Raw genomic sequence first — 13,532 nt, 5'->3', positions numbered from 1 at the left:
AGCACTTCTCCCATATGAACGTCCAACACGCAAGACAAGACGACTGTCATTCGCTTATGCTATACGTATACAATGAGTGATAGGGCATCAGACCTTATGCGTTGTCTTTTGGCCCAGCCTGTGCTGTCTCTGACTGCGGAGAGGAGCCGGTGCCTGCATTCACCTCCGTCTCCGCAACGCCAATCCCGCCCCTTGCTTTTTATTTGACCGGCTTTCCGTTCACCTCAATATCCACCGTCCCTTCACCAGGGCCAGGATCTGAGTGCTGCGCACTTGATCCCTTTCCACGCCAGGTGCTCACTGCGGGGATCTTGGCCGAGTATCTCTCCTCTTGCGTGCCGTATGCTCTGGGCGAAAGCTTGATCAATGTGTGTAGAGGAACCTCCATCCAAGGACTCTTCGCCTGGTCGACGCCCATGAAGTAAGCATAGATGCATCTCAGCACTGCTTGATGTGTGACGATAAGAATGTTTTCGCTACGCTCCAGCTCCATGATGATAGGTTCCAAGCGGATGACTACATCTCTGTAACTTTCACCACCCAAGTAGCGATAGTTGTATTTGTCTTCGTCGCGAGACTTGAAGTCTGCAGGATACCTTTCCTCAATCTCTGCATACGTCAAGCTGTCGCAAACACCAGAATCCAGCTCGTCCAGTGCCTTCCACGACAGTTTCTCAAAGGGCAAGAATCTCGAAGTCTGAATAGTTCTCTTCAACGTCGAAGTCCAGACTGTGAGCTCAAGGTCTCCTGCACTTTGCTTGACGATCTCGGGCAGCTTCTTGGCGTACATCTGACCTCTTTCGCTGATGTTGGCATCTCCGCCAATCTTACCTGTCAAGTTGTACTCCGATTCGCCGTGCTGTAGAGGCCATGTCAGCTTTATGCCATCTTGTCAATTCCAGCAAGACTTACTCGTGACAGCCAGATGGAACGTGGCTTGATGTGCAGGTTCATTAGGTAGTAGACAACTCTGGACTGCAGGTAATCCTTGATCTTGTTGATGATGACTTGGTGTCCAACATCGATCAATTTGCAGTATGTGAGGTCGGCTTCGTCTTCGTCCAATGTCTCGTACACCTTTTCGTAGTTTCTGATTCTTTTTCTGAAATCCTTTGCAGCAACTTCGGGATCCTGCCCAAGGTAGTCGGGAGACGTGGTCTTGACCTCTTTAATGTTGGACATGACGAGGTCTTCATCGTCGCATTTCGACTCGACAAACATGGTTTGTACATTGGCGGCATCGCATCGGTCTTGAATCCATCTTCTTCGCGATTTTGTCGAGTTTGTGGCATCGAGGACTGCGACAAGACCTTCACCGTTGTCGAACCATTTCAGCATGTCGGTCACGGCAGCTTCGGCGGCAGCTTTGCGCATTCTCTCGCCCTCGGCGTTGCTAGTGTCGAAGAATTCGGCTGACGGGTTCGGTGTGTTTGTGCGACGGTATTGGCCTACGTTGAAGGTCTTTGCGTCGATCGAGAGCCAGCGAAGGTAGCGAACAACTGCGAGCATGTTAGCAAGAATCCAAGCAAGCACGACCGGGCTGTGTGACCTTTCTGAGCTATCAAACTCTTTCCTCTGGCTGGAAGACCGACCATGACCACACAGATCCGGGTTTCCTGTGCCTGAACACCGCTTCCGTTAGTCTTCCTGTTGGGTCGCATCATTTGACCATCGGGCACTTTGCGCATCTCGGGCTTGTACTGCTGCTGCTGAGGCTCCGAGGGAAGTCGATCCAGAGCCATGGCGATGTCGTTGTGAAAGGTGTATCAATGTAAGTATAAGTAGGAGTAGAGAGATCCTGCAGTCAATCGTCTGCCGTGGTGTTGTTCCGTGCCAGCGGCTTGCAGCGGCTTGAGGGAACGCAGGTGGAGGGGTAGCTGGCGGAGTCAAGACGACAAAGGTGGCAGGTCCAGATGTATAGTAAGCAATGTTGTGAGCCTGAGAGGAAGTTTGACAGCTGCAGCAACTAGAATTCCCGCGTGACTACCGCTAGGTTGGTAGGTAGTTTCCGTAGTAGTTGGAGATGGCGGGGTTGTTCTTTCTGCCCCACGCCGATTTGCTCCGCGGCTTAATGGATATGCACACAACTGACGCTTCGAGAAGACGCCAACGACAAGAAACGTGGCGTGAGGTGGTATGTATCTGAGGAATGTGACTTCTGGAAGCGGAACCGGACTCCAGAATGGCACCAACAAGGGTCAGGGGAGAAGAAACTAAGGCCGTCTTGCGGTTACGGATGCATGACGCCGACACGCCCAACCTCGGGTCTTCTCGGCGACACCTTCACCGCGCGGTTGTTCTCTTCCTCACCTTCTCTGTCCGGGCTCCAGACTCGTCCTCGCTCGCAGCAGCAGCACGGTAATCGACAACGGCACGTCGAGACACAGATGAGATGAAAATCACTTACTGTAAAAGTGCCTTCTCGCAGTGTGCTTGCCCGAGGCCGGGTGCCTGCCATGACTCCACGCATGTTTCTGGTTGCTATCGTCGAAGGACTCGCTGTCGAAGGAAGAAGGTAACGGTTCTTCCCCAAGCTACAATCAGCATACTCTCTTGGTTTTGATGCTCCCAAAGTCAATCTCTAACCCTGAGGCCTTTCTCTCCCAACAAAGAGCTCATCGGATTGACATCCCAGCGATAACGCCGATAAGAGTGGGCGAGTAAGCGTGGGACAGCAGCAAGCTTGCGGCTTTCTGTAACTATATATGGTTCCTGACGACTATTACTAGCCAGCGACTATGACAAGCATCTGAAAAATATTGTCTGTTGACCGAAAAGATGTCGGTCCCTGTATTCGGAGTGACAATGTAGAAACAGTATGCCACGCCGCCAGCACACAAGGCTAAGTACGTCTCTTTACAGCAGGATTCGTTTCCCGTGTTCCATCAGCTTCATCAGCTGGATAGGTTGATAAACATGTTCGGTATCACAGCAATCATCAGGAGAAACTACATACCAAGGCAAGACGGCATCCCGACATGCACTCGATGAGGATACCCTGTGGGTATACTCACTGAGTCACGACCCAAATGGAAGCGTCAAAGATGCATGCAAAGCCTCAAATGCTATCCTGGGAAGCAGCTTCTCTGTCGCCTTCCCAAGCTGTGTTATATATGCTCAGATGAGGAAGGGTCGATGCTATCTCATGTGGCTTTTGGCGTCGCCTTCTTTTCAACCGTCTACCACCCTACCAATCATTTCCTAGTACAACAACATTATTCCACCATGGTATCCTGGTGGAGCATCATATTTCGCAAATCTCATGTCGAGCAGCTCGTCCTCGAGACCGATCCCAGAGCAAGACTACTTTATCTTGAACGCCAACGCACGATCTACTCCTTTCCTCTTCTCAGACTCTTTCCGGCCAACAGGCAGAAGACCATTGCTCTCGGCGCCCAAATCGAAGAACTCCAATATCTAATACAGGATCGACAAGGCAGACACTTCTCGCGATACCGCAACGAAGACGACGATGACGACGATCCCTCACCCCCGTCAAGCGTTGGCGATGATGACGAACCTGCACCAGCACCACAGCCCACTGTTCATGAAGAAGAGGAAGGTGAAGAGGAAGAAGGCTATCTCCAGCGCACGCAGATAGCACTTCTCGCCGACCAGCAAGCGGCCAGAATGTCGACCTCGATGGCAGATACTGGCATGCTTCCGTACAGTCAACCCGTCCGACGCTACTTGAGGGAGAGTCCTCGTGTACAGCCTAGAGAATTCATCAGCTGTCCTCAACTGCGCTTGAGTGAGAGCTCAGGTCAGAGCCGAAGCAGGAGCCTCAGTCACAGCCTGAGCCAGAGACAAACGCCATCTCTACGCCACTCGCGGAGCGCTACCACTCATCGACTTCCTCCAGAAAAATCAACAAGTTCCGATCATATGCGCTTGGCCAGTTTATACACTGAAGACCACATTGTCCGGGATCTGGAAGAGCCACGACCTCAAGCTCGAGATACGCTTTCACGCATCTCCGAGGAATCATCCGCACAACTCCCGAGTCGACGTTCCAAGCCCAGGAGATCAAGCCAAGGAAGACCGAAACCACCAGCCTCTGTGGGCCCGCCTGTGGTGCTGGAGCGTGAATCCCGCCACTCGGATCGGATGATCTTAACTGAGCCGTCCCTAAGAGCGCCATCAGGCTCACGAAGCCACGGAGATCCGTCCAGAAGATCCAGACGAACTGGTCTAGCGTCCAAATCATGGGCAAGTGGATATCCGGAGCAAATACACATCAGACCGGAAATGCGTGATCCAAATTCGGTCTTGCCGGGCGTGTTTGGAGGAGGCTTTCCCTCCTTCTAGAAATATCTTTCCCCTTCTTTTCAACCTAGGTGCCGCTATCTCAGATGTGTTCATTCGTACACACAGCCGGCCCTGTCAAGAAAGATGAAGCGTAAAACTGTGATGGTCCTGGTCCCAAGCGATAATCAAATGTTGACGGGCTCTCAAACCATTTGCCATGATCCTTAAAATGTTCGTAGCTTTTTACAGCCTGCTTTTGATGAGGGACCGTGGAGTGGTAGTGTCGGCTTCTTATCACCTTCTGCCTCTGGCCTTTCAACCTTGTGTCAACTCCCGATGTAGCGGCGAAATATCTGACCGTTGCTGTGCTTTTTCACAGTTTCCTATTAACGTGTTTCAGTGTTTGGAGAGAAGGATCTGATGAGAAATGTGAAATATAATTGATATGGTAAAGTATGAGCCTGCATCAAAAGAAGGGTTCTGAGCTAAATGGTACATATTTCTGAGTTAATTGCCGGCCTGTCGTCGACCTAGATCATGCTCTTTCTCTTCGTTAATTCTTCAAACTGGTTTGTTAGTCTTGGAATGCCTCTTCATGAATTTGACCAACTCCCCATCTCCCCTCAGCAACGCCACATCAGCTCTGAGGCCGTACCTATATTCAGCAGTAATCTCATCCTTTGTGGCTTGAAGCATAGCCTGTAGATCTTCATGATGGGTTGTATGCACTTTGATAGCACAGGTTTCGCAAAACTTGGCCCCGCAATTCTTGCCACAACTGTGCAGTGCAGGTAATGGGCAGACTGAGCACCAAACTTCTCCTTCCTCTGCAGGTTGGTTTTTGATCATGCGGTCGTATGCGGCGGGCTTGTCAAAGTCTGGCACTGGGTCTAACTCTAGCATCGAGTGCGTTTTGCACATCAAGATGGCCATTTTCGCGGTCGTGCAGGTCATGCAGAGGTTTGTGGCTGCGGGTTTCCTTTTCATGGGGATGGGTAGACCTGCTTCGTTGGCGTTTGGGATCTCGGTCAGGCCGTTGCCGTAGTCAAAGACTTTGATCTTTCGACTGCCGCAGCCTGTGAAAGCGTAGGAGCGCTGGTTACAGAGACTGCAAGAGGTATTGGGGGAGTTGAAGGTGATGGGGTAGCTGAGCTTTGTGGTGTGAGGTGTAGCTAGACGTTGCATTATTTGTGCAATCGTCTGAGATTCGGGGGACTTCTTGGTCTCTTTGATCTCTTTGATCTCTTTGATCAAGATAACTTCACCATTGTCGTCTTGTGTGGTGATCAAGTCCTCATCATCACTTTCACGAGCGCGTTTGATGGTGCGATTGTTGGACTTGGCCTTCTTGGACGGTCGAGAAGATGTTTGCTTGGCCCTTTTTCTTTTCTTTGGCTTTTCGATCACTTCGTCGGCGGACAACTCGTCGTGCAGAGTGTTCTTGTCTCGAATACAAGAGTCTCTCTGGTTATACGGTCCTCGTTCGAACATATCGTTCATGCGACTATTACGCGTCTCCAGACCGCCGGTCATGCTGTAGGGGCCTGCATCGTCGTTGTCGCTTTCATCCTCATCCATATCCTCTCGTGCGATCCTGGACGCTGACGTGCCATTTGGATCTTCTTCATAGTCGCTTGTCGGGTCATTATCGTAGACGTTTCCGTAGTTCGCGACCTCCTTCTTGTCTCGTGGGCGCAGATTCAAGTCATGTGTACAAGGGTGCTTGACACAGTCGCAGCGTTGTTCCAGCGGGATTGACTGCAGCATCGACTGACCAAGACCACTGGCTATACCTCTGCCTGACAAAGTCAGAATCTCAGTGTCCGCATTGTCTGAGTTGGGCGGATATTGAGTTTTCGAAGCAATAAAGTGCACAAGGTTCTTGGCCAACGTAGCACTCTCCTGAGAGACTTGCGAGGCAGCTGGCGAGATACCTCCAGAAAGGACCTCCACATCTGGTCTCGCATCGTGATCGGAATCGTTCGCTGTACCGGAATGGTCTTCCCTCGCGCCTGCCTCTGTGTCTGCTTCCACGGTGTCTGCTTCCACGTCCAGTTTGGAGTCGAAATCCCACTCGTCGAACTGTTCAACATCACCGCTCATGGCTTCTTCAAGCAGTAAAGATCTTGTCAGATCTATCGGGACATCTTCAGACTCTTCGAACAAGTCAAAGCCTGAGTCTAGTCCACCTTCTGCAACTGGTCCGGCGACTCGCTCGGCTTCGATATCTGCAGCTTCGGATTTCCGAGGCTCGATCACAGGCTTCGGAGAAGAGGGACCGCAAAACAGAGAAATGCGAGGCTCGATCACAGCAAGTGAGGATGATGGATCGCCGAACAGAGAAATCCGAGGCATGACAACAGTCGTGGAATTGGCATGATCCACCAGCGTTGACTTAGAAGTCTTGCCAGCAGCGCCGTTGTTTTCGAGAATTCCCGTGTCTTCAATGCCATTGTTGATAGTGTATGGAGGGGTGTGAGTGTTTGTTGCGGATTTTTCTTGTACCTTCTCTTCCTCGTTCTCTGATGAACGACTCTCCTCGAAAGACTGGTACTTATTTCGTAGCCATGCTACTTGCTCGTTTGTGTCGCTTGACTTTGCGGTCTCGGAGGATGAATCGTCAGCAGCGGCCGGCTCGCAGGTGGGACTGGTAGGCCTGCGCGCGTCTTGCTCTTGGTGAGGGTCATCTGTCGTGGACATTCCTTCCATCGAGGGCTCGTTGGGCATGTGGTCACCGGCAATCTCTATCTCGGTAGACTGGCCGGGAACCAGGTGTGAGTCCGTGGGCTGAGCAGCCTCATTCTGGAGAAAGTTAGGCATAGCGACGACAGTATCCTCAGCTCCAAGCATGGCAGTTGCGGACTGGGCACTTCCAGGCTCGCTGATTCCAGCTTCGATGACCTCGGGATGGATGATGTTGGGCTTCCTGACCTCTGCCTCGGGGAACTCAGCTTGGGCGGCCTCAGGCTCGGCACTCGTGGGCACTGGCTCTTCAACGTTCTCGTGACCAGCAGTCGCGACTGCGTCATTGACCTCGGCAGTAGCTCGAAGGAGTGCATCCTTGGGACGTTCACATGTAGTGTAGTTGGTGTTTGAGATATCTGATGGGCTGGGAGAGATCGGCTCGGGTCTTTCCAGAACAGGTGCATGGTCGTCCGCCTCCGCGACACCTTCACTTGTGTCAATTACTTTCTGCGTTCCTGCAGACTCAAGATCAGTGTCAGTCGAGGCTGGAGTTAAAGGCTGCTCTTCCGCGCCCGGGGCAGTCTCAACTGCATTCATGTCCATCTGATCTTTGACAATGGCCTGGTTGGCTCTTTTCGAGGGCTGAGAGTGAACTTTGTGAGTGTCCTTCGAATCACGCTCAGCAGGTTCATTGTCCACATGCATCCCGACAGAGGTCAATCTAGCTTTGACTGGGGCAAAAGGATCGTAGGATCTCGTGGTGTCATTGGTGATTTCCGTGTCCAAGTGAATGTCAGTTGGGTCTAGGTCTTTAGGAGGAAGGGTTGGAACACTGTAAGTGAACATCGGAGCGGGCATTGTGTCGTGTTGCATGTCAGGTCCACTGGCAGGACTGGATTCAGGTCGTTGAAGGTGGGTAAAGGCAAAGAGGTACGGGGCATTCGAAGATATTCTATTAGCTGTCAGAGGTAGTGAGTGAACACAGATTGTCGGGCAAAGTTGTTGTTCTCAGTAAGCATGTTCTGGCAAAAGTTATGCAAGCTTGACAGCGTGATGGCATGTACGAGCGATGAGATTTGAGTCGACAGCATAACGGTCATGAGTGTGAGCTCGCGGTAGCAGTCGGGTGAAAAACTTCGACACATCAATTCGGATCCACGAAGCGACCATCCGCGACGAAAGACGAAGGTTAGAGTCAAGTATCGTGATTTTGTCGAATGAAAGATGCGAGTAGGGCGATTGTAGACAGAGAAGATGATTGGATGCTGGTCACTTGGAGACTGAGATAGTCGAGGGGTTCGCGAACGATGAGCGGAGAAGTTTGAACCTCGAGAAGAAAAGACACATTTGACGGCCAGACTCAGTCCGAGGTGCTAGACAACCTGATAAACACAGTCAACAGATGTGACTTTGGCCTTTGCAAGGTCGGTTGCAACATGCGAAAGCTACTGGCATTACACGAGAAGGTTGCCGGTAATGGAGCTCGGTTCATATGACACCAATGCTGGGGCTAACAAGAAACCCATCGAGAGAGGGATATGGAGCTGGTGCGATTGCATGTGTCAGTTCAGATGACAATGTCCTAGGCGTTCGAGCTCGAAATGCTAAGAAGACCCAGGTTCAAGATTTAGCATGAGCTGGTATCAGACGTTGCGTCACCTACTACTGGCACGGGTTATATGATTTGTTATGGTAGATACCAAGGAGTGTGAATACTCGAGAGGAAGAAAGGGTACAAGCTAGTTGACAAGACTTATTTGTCCGCAATGTCATGTTCAGATGGCAAGAAATTTGGTCCACTGGACTTCTGTGCTGATATGAGCATGTGGAAGTGCAACGGCGACTGACCCGCAGTGCGTCTTTGTAAGATGTCATTGACACTGACGGCCGGTGTTCGCGTCTGGCAGAGCCACCATAGTGATACGAGTTGCTCCGAGGGAAGCGGAATCCCAGTCAGTAGGACGTGAACCGCTTCTCATCAGGATGGTAGAGGTGGAAGTCGAGGTCTTTGGAACAATTGAATGGCAAGCTCCGGTGGTGTCGGGCACTCGGGCCACCACACGCCATTTCATCATCAAAACAGCGTCGAGCCTTCACAATTCTTCTGCAGCACACATGGACATCATTTTGAGAATGCCAAATGCGCCTCTTCTTGATACGCCATGGCGAGACGGTTGACAACGTAGCGGGTATACTGTAGGTTTCTTGCTCTTGCTCGATACAACGGCGCATTTGACTGACTTTCATAGTGCTGGAAGAAGAGATTCAGCCCTTACCAATCATGGAGCCGAGCAGGCGCGTCGCTTGAGCGACTATCTTGCAGAGAATAGAACTTCTCTGACGCGCATCTTCTCCTCGACGTTGCAGCGTGCGTACAAGACTGCCAGCATTGTGGCCGCGAAACAGACCACCACGGACTTGACTGTCAGCACTGTCCCGTACCTGATTGAGCGCGACTTTGGCTATTACGAGGGCAAAACGAATCGTGTGCGAAAGGGTCCCGACGCCGAGGAACACAAGAAAGAGCCTGGCTTTGTCGATGTTGAGTCGAAGGATGAGCTCGCGGTCCGCGCAGATCTATTCCTGGATCTTCACCTCCTGCCCTTGTTGGATGATGAGGCCGAGTTCGGTGGAGCTGCAGAACATGTGGTGGCTGTTGTGTCTCATGGCATCTTGCTGTCGAGCCTATGGCGAAGGCTGTTGCTCCGTCTGGGTCCGGGAAGCGTCACAGTGGCTCGGGACGTGGTATCGAATCGAGGTCCAGTCGTTCTTGCACACCTGGGCGGATGGAGCAACACCGGCTTCCTTGAGCTTTCCATACAAAGTGTAGACCCTGAGCTCGGCTCGGAACTATCACCAGCCGACGCAGGTTCATCCCCACCTGAATCAGACGCGACTGTAAATGTGTCGACGCTGGATAGCCCGGGCAATTCTCCTGGCGAGGTCGTACCGCCGCAGCTCTTGACAGAGTCCTCTGGAATTGAGATGCCGACAGATCAGTCGGACGTCGTCGGTGATGTAAGTGTCACAAAGAATGCTATCAACGCAGAGCCCAGTGAGAAAGAAGGCCTCCGATTACTCGAAGGCTATCGCACCACTATCCTCATTGTCGATGGTCAACAGCACCTCCAAGGTCTGAAACGACAACGAGGTGGCATTGGTCGAGCAGAACATGATGACAAGCAGCAAAGTATGACCTCTTTTTTCAAGAAAGCACGAAAGGATTGAGTTCCTTTCTGCCTATGCCTAGCATCTCAAAAGCAAGAGATGCCTGCGCATAGGCACCCATCGATATTGTAAGCACTCACTTTTCTTCCACTCTTTCCCTCCCACTATCATGATGAAAAAGCAATATCTCACAGACCTGATCGGAAATCACTATGTCGATTCTATACTTGTTGTCCAACTGCTGTCTGACAATCATTCCCCCACTTCACGTTTTGTTCGAGATTGATTCTTCGAACCAAAGCTAACTCGAACAAGACAGGTCTAAGTTCTAATCAATAGCTGAGGCGGACACGCAGTGCCGTCTTTCGTCAGCATCAGCTCTAATACAGACCAAGCAAGTGTTGCTGCCGCCTTACAGAGCTCTGTTGACTACTACGTAATCGCTTGTGAAATTCAGGAAATCAAGATAAAACACGAAATCAAGAAACTAAAACAACACTTCACACACTGCCTGTACTCCTGTGCTACGTGAACGATTTCAATGATTCGACAGGTCTCCTTGTCACCTCGCACAACATGCTACCAGCACGTTCGTGTGTGGATGTTGTTGCTTTTTGCCAGCGCAAAGACCACTCTCCCCAGCCACGCGCCCCGCTTCGACCCTCACACCGACCCAGCCTGGCAGCAATCAAGCTTCCATTGAAACATAAAACCTGAATACAACAAAGGACTAAATAATCTATGAATCAATATTGCCGTGCTTAAGCCATGACTAACGGAAGGCACATAGCTGGTTCGATCTCTTGATTTGAGGTAGGTGGGTACAACAGATGTCTCTGCCGGGCTCAAGCCTGCTTGATAAATGTTACAGTATACCAGCCAGTCATTGACAGAGACAAAACAAGTCTCAGTGTCTCGCACCACATCTCACCTTTGACTATTGGGGACTAGCATCAATTCTCTTGTAGCTGAAAACAAGAGGCTGGGTTTTGATCTTCTCCATTTCCGTCCCAGCCACCTCAAACCCTCCAAGCTCCACATCTTTTGTCCAGCCATCTCAACCACCCTATGCTAGCAAACCATCCACTTTCTGATATCTTCGTTGGAATACTGTTTTTTCGTTTCCAACATCCTTGTACTTCTTCGTTGTCGTTGAAACGTTTGGTTCTTCGTTGCTTTGACTTGGTCCGATCGGTTATACGCTCAATACTCTAATACTCTAATATCACAATCATGAAGACTGGATACTTACTCTCAATCCTCCCTGTTCTAGTCATGGGACAACAGAATATAACCGGTATGCCCTTCCCTTCCCTACTTCTACCCGCCATCCTAACTCTGTACTCTACCTCTTTTCAAAAATCAAAACATCTAACCAAACCACAGCAACCATAATCCCCATCCTGACCACAGAAACCTCCACCTTCACAACCCTCATTGCTTGCACTGCTGGCCCTTCTGGTTGTGTAGAACAGCCAGCGACTACAAATGCACTTTCTGTGCTTTCTTCTGCGTTTGCGGCTTTACCGTCGAGTTTGAGACCGATGGTGAGTTGGAGTTTTGGGGTTGGTACGACGGGTGTGGTGTTTGTTACCAGCTCGACGACGGCAAGTTCTGTGGAAAGTACGGTGATGGTTTCGGGTGGTGGGGGGTTGTCGACAACTTCTACTTCTGCTTTGGGGACTACGACTGTTTCTTCGGAGACGGGGGTGCAGAGTACGAGTATGGCTACGGAGACGGTGGTGTCTTTTACCTCGACTGCTGGATCTATTTCTGCTTCTGATTCCGCTTCTGGAGTCGCATCTGCATCAACGACATTAACGACAATCACTTCTCCAAGATCCTCGACTCTTGCTGTTTCTGCTTCTTCTTCTTCTTCGGAAACTCTTTCTTCGTCTGCGACAGATGCGGCGTCTGCAACAGAAACCACATTCCAAATCCAATCAACAACGGCATCAAGAACAACATTACAATCCTCAAGTCAGACATCTTCAGTCACACCAGCCACTACAACTGCTGCACCACCTGCAAGTGCTGCTCTCATGGTTACTCCATCTGTCTTCTGGGGTTTGGTTGGATTACTCGGTTTCTTGCTTTGAGAGACTTTTGACGGATGGAGTGGAGTATGTTGGGTGTTGATATTTTGGTGATGGGAATTTGGCTCGAGAATGAGTGGGGGGTTGATGTGGGAATGACGAGGTTATGATTTGATATGATGGAGATGAGATTGCGAGGAGAGAAGAGAAGGAAAGGAGATACTTGGGCTGTATAATGTGTAATGTAATGTCCCTTCATGTCTCAGCAGTCATGGCAAAGATCTGTTTCTATCAAGGTGGAGGATGAGATTTGACCTCTGGCATAGACGGCTCACATGACCTCACAAACACTGCACCGAGTATCACAGACAAGATCACCAGGCATGATCACCAAGAAAAATGGTGACAAGTTTGTGTTTTTTCCAAGGCTTCTCCAAAGGAGAGGACCGTTTTGTATTCATTCTTTTGTTTCGCAAATAAGAAGGACCTTTTTTGCAAATGGTGTGTCGAGATGCAAGCATCTTGCCTGATGTAAAACCACCTTTGTCCATCCGCGCGTCCAACAGTCTAGACTCTCGCCCAAACCATATCAAGACAGATGGCACATGATAAGCGATCCCTCCAGAGAAAGAGCCTCCATCCCTCTCACAGTCCATATACCAGCCCTCACCCTCATAAGCAACAGACCTTCGTTCTCAAAACTTCATCGACAAAGCATTTAAGAGGAAGGAGCAGGGGCGGCAGCACCGCGGCCACGGCCGAAGCCACCACGGAACTGAGGGTTGAACTCGCCAGGGGCGGCACCCTCCTTACCCTCACCGGCTTCACGGCGACGGTATCCACCCTCACGGTCACCACGGGGACCACCACGGCCGCCACGGGGACGCTCCTCGCCGCCGAGCATACCGCGGGGGGGAGCGTGGGAGCGCTGCTGCTTGATGTGGGTCTGGGGGACGATCTCAGCGGGGAGGTGGAGCCACTCGCGGAGGTAGTCAAGGCCCTCGGCGGTGAGGCTGTGAAAAAGAGAGAAATGTCAGTATGAGTGGTAAAGAGAGGAGAAGGAGAAGAGTTGTGGGGGAGGGATCTCAACATACGTGTAGTAGTACCATTGCCACGAGAACTGGGTCTTGAGGTAACCGCGCGAGGTCAAAGACTGGCAGGCCTTGATGACATAGAGGTTCTTGGTGTCAATGTCGCCGTGCTTGGGCTGGTTGAAGTCCTTCTTTGCGACGAGAACACCCTCTGATGATGGACGTCAGTATGGCCGTGTCGCAAGAGAGCTAGACAGGTATGCACACGTACCGCGGAAGAGGTACTCGTGAATGAGCTTGCGGTCGGCCTTGGGAATCAGCATCTTGACGATTGATGTATTTGAATCAACGTGGGGCTTGGGCG

The 13,532-nt window shown here is 51.0% G+C and overlaps 6 protein-coding genes across 6 annotated transcripts; 2 read left to right on the top strand and 4 right to left on the bottom strand.

Moving 5' to 3' along the window:
• Positions 1 to 199: 199 nt before the first annotated feature.
• AUEXF2481DRAFT_67816 (uncharacterized protein) lies at positions 200 to 1,688 on the bottom strand (the record flags this gene model as incomplete). Its single annotated transcript, XM_013486170.1, has 3 exons — positions 200 to 859; positions 913 to 1,499; positions 1,550 to 1,688. The coding sequence occupies 3 exons, from the start codon at positions 1,686 to 1,688 to the stop codon at positions 200 to 202; spliced, it is 1,386 nt and encodes a 461-aa protein (XP_013341624.1).
• A 1,095-nt stretch (positions 1,689 to 2,783) lies between these two features.
• Positions 2,784 to 4,559, top strand: AUEXF2481DRAFT_351594 (uncharacterized protein). Its single transcript, XM_013486225.1, has 2 exons — positions 2,784 to 2,807; positions 2,866 to 4,559. Exon 2 carries the CDS (start codon positions 3,049 to 3,051, stop codon positions 4,306 to 4,308), a length of 1,260 nt encoding a protein of 419 aa, XP_013341679.1. The 5' UTR covers positions 2,784 to 2,807; positions 2,866 to 3,048; the 3' UTR covers positions 4,309 to 4,559.
• On the bottom strand, positions 4,559 to 8,289 carry AUEXF2481DRAFT_352377 (uncharacterized protein). Its single transcript, XM_013486224.1, has one exon. The coding sequence runs from the start codon at positions 7,804 to 7,806 to the stop codon at positions 4,810 to 4,812; it is 2,997 nt and encodes a 998-aa protein (XP_013341678.1). The 5' UTR covers positions 7,807 to 8,289; the 3' UTR covers positions 4,559 to 4,809.
• Positions 8,290 to 9,073: 784 nt separating this feature from the next.
• On the top strand, positions 9,074 to 10,161 carry AUEXF2481DRAFT_31541 (uncharacterized protein; the record flags this gene model as incomplete). Its single annotated transcript, XM_013486087.1, has 2 exons — positions 9,074 to 9,129; positions 9,183 to 10,161. 2 exons carry the CDS (start codon positions 9,074 to 9,076, stop codon positions 10,159 to 10,161), a joined length of 1,035 nt encoding a protein of 344 aa, XP_013341541.1.
• Positions 10,162 to 11,446: 1,285 nt separating this feature from the next.
• AUEXF2481DRAFT_31540 (uncharacterized protein) lies at positions 11,447 to 12,145 on the bottom strand (the record flags this gene model as incomplete). The annotated part of the gene is made up of 2 exons (XM_013486086.1): positions 11,447 to 12,015; positions 12,103 to 12,145. 2 exons carry the CDS (start codon positions 12,143 to 12,145, stop codon positions 11,447 to 11,449), a joined length of 612 nt encoding a protein of 203 aa, XP_013341540.1.
• Positions 12,146 to 13,059: 914 nt separating this feature from the next.
• Positions 13,060 to 13,491, bottom strand: AUEXF2481DRAFT_51039 (uncharacterized protein; the record flags this gene model as incomplete). Its single annotated transcript, XM_013486164.1, has 3 exons — positions 13,060 to 13,150; positions 13,232 to 13,379; positions 13,440 to 13,491. Coding segments are annotated over 3 exons (291 nt in total), but the record flags the coding sequence as incomplete, so codon positions are not given.
• Positions 13,492 to 13,532: the final 41 nt, after the last annotated feature.

The sequence above is a fragment of the Aureobasidium subglaciale genome (assembly GCF_000721755.1).
Source record: "Aureobasidium subglaciale EXF-2481 unplaced genomic scaffold scaffold_18, whole genome shotgun sequence".
Lineage (NCBI taxonomy): Eukaryota > Fungi > Ascomycota > Dothideomycetes > Dothideales > Saccotheciaceae > Aureobasidium > Aureobasidium subglaciale.
This window is presented reverse-complemented; position numbering and strand designations above follow the sequence as displayed.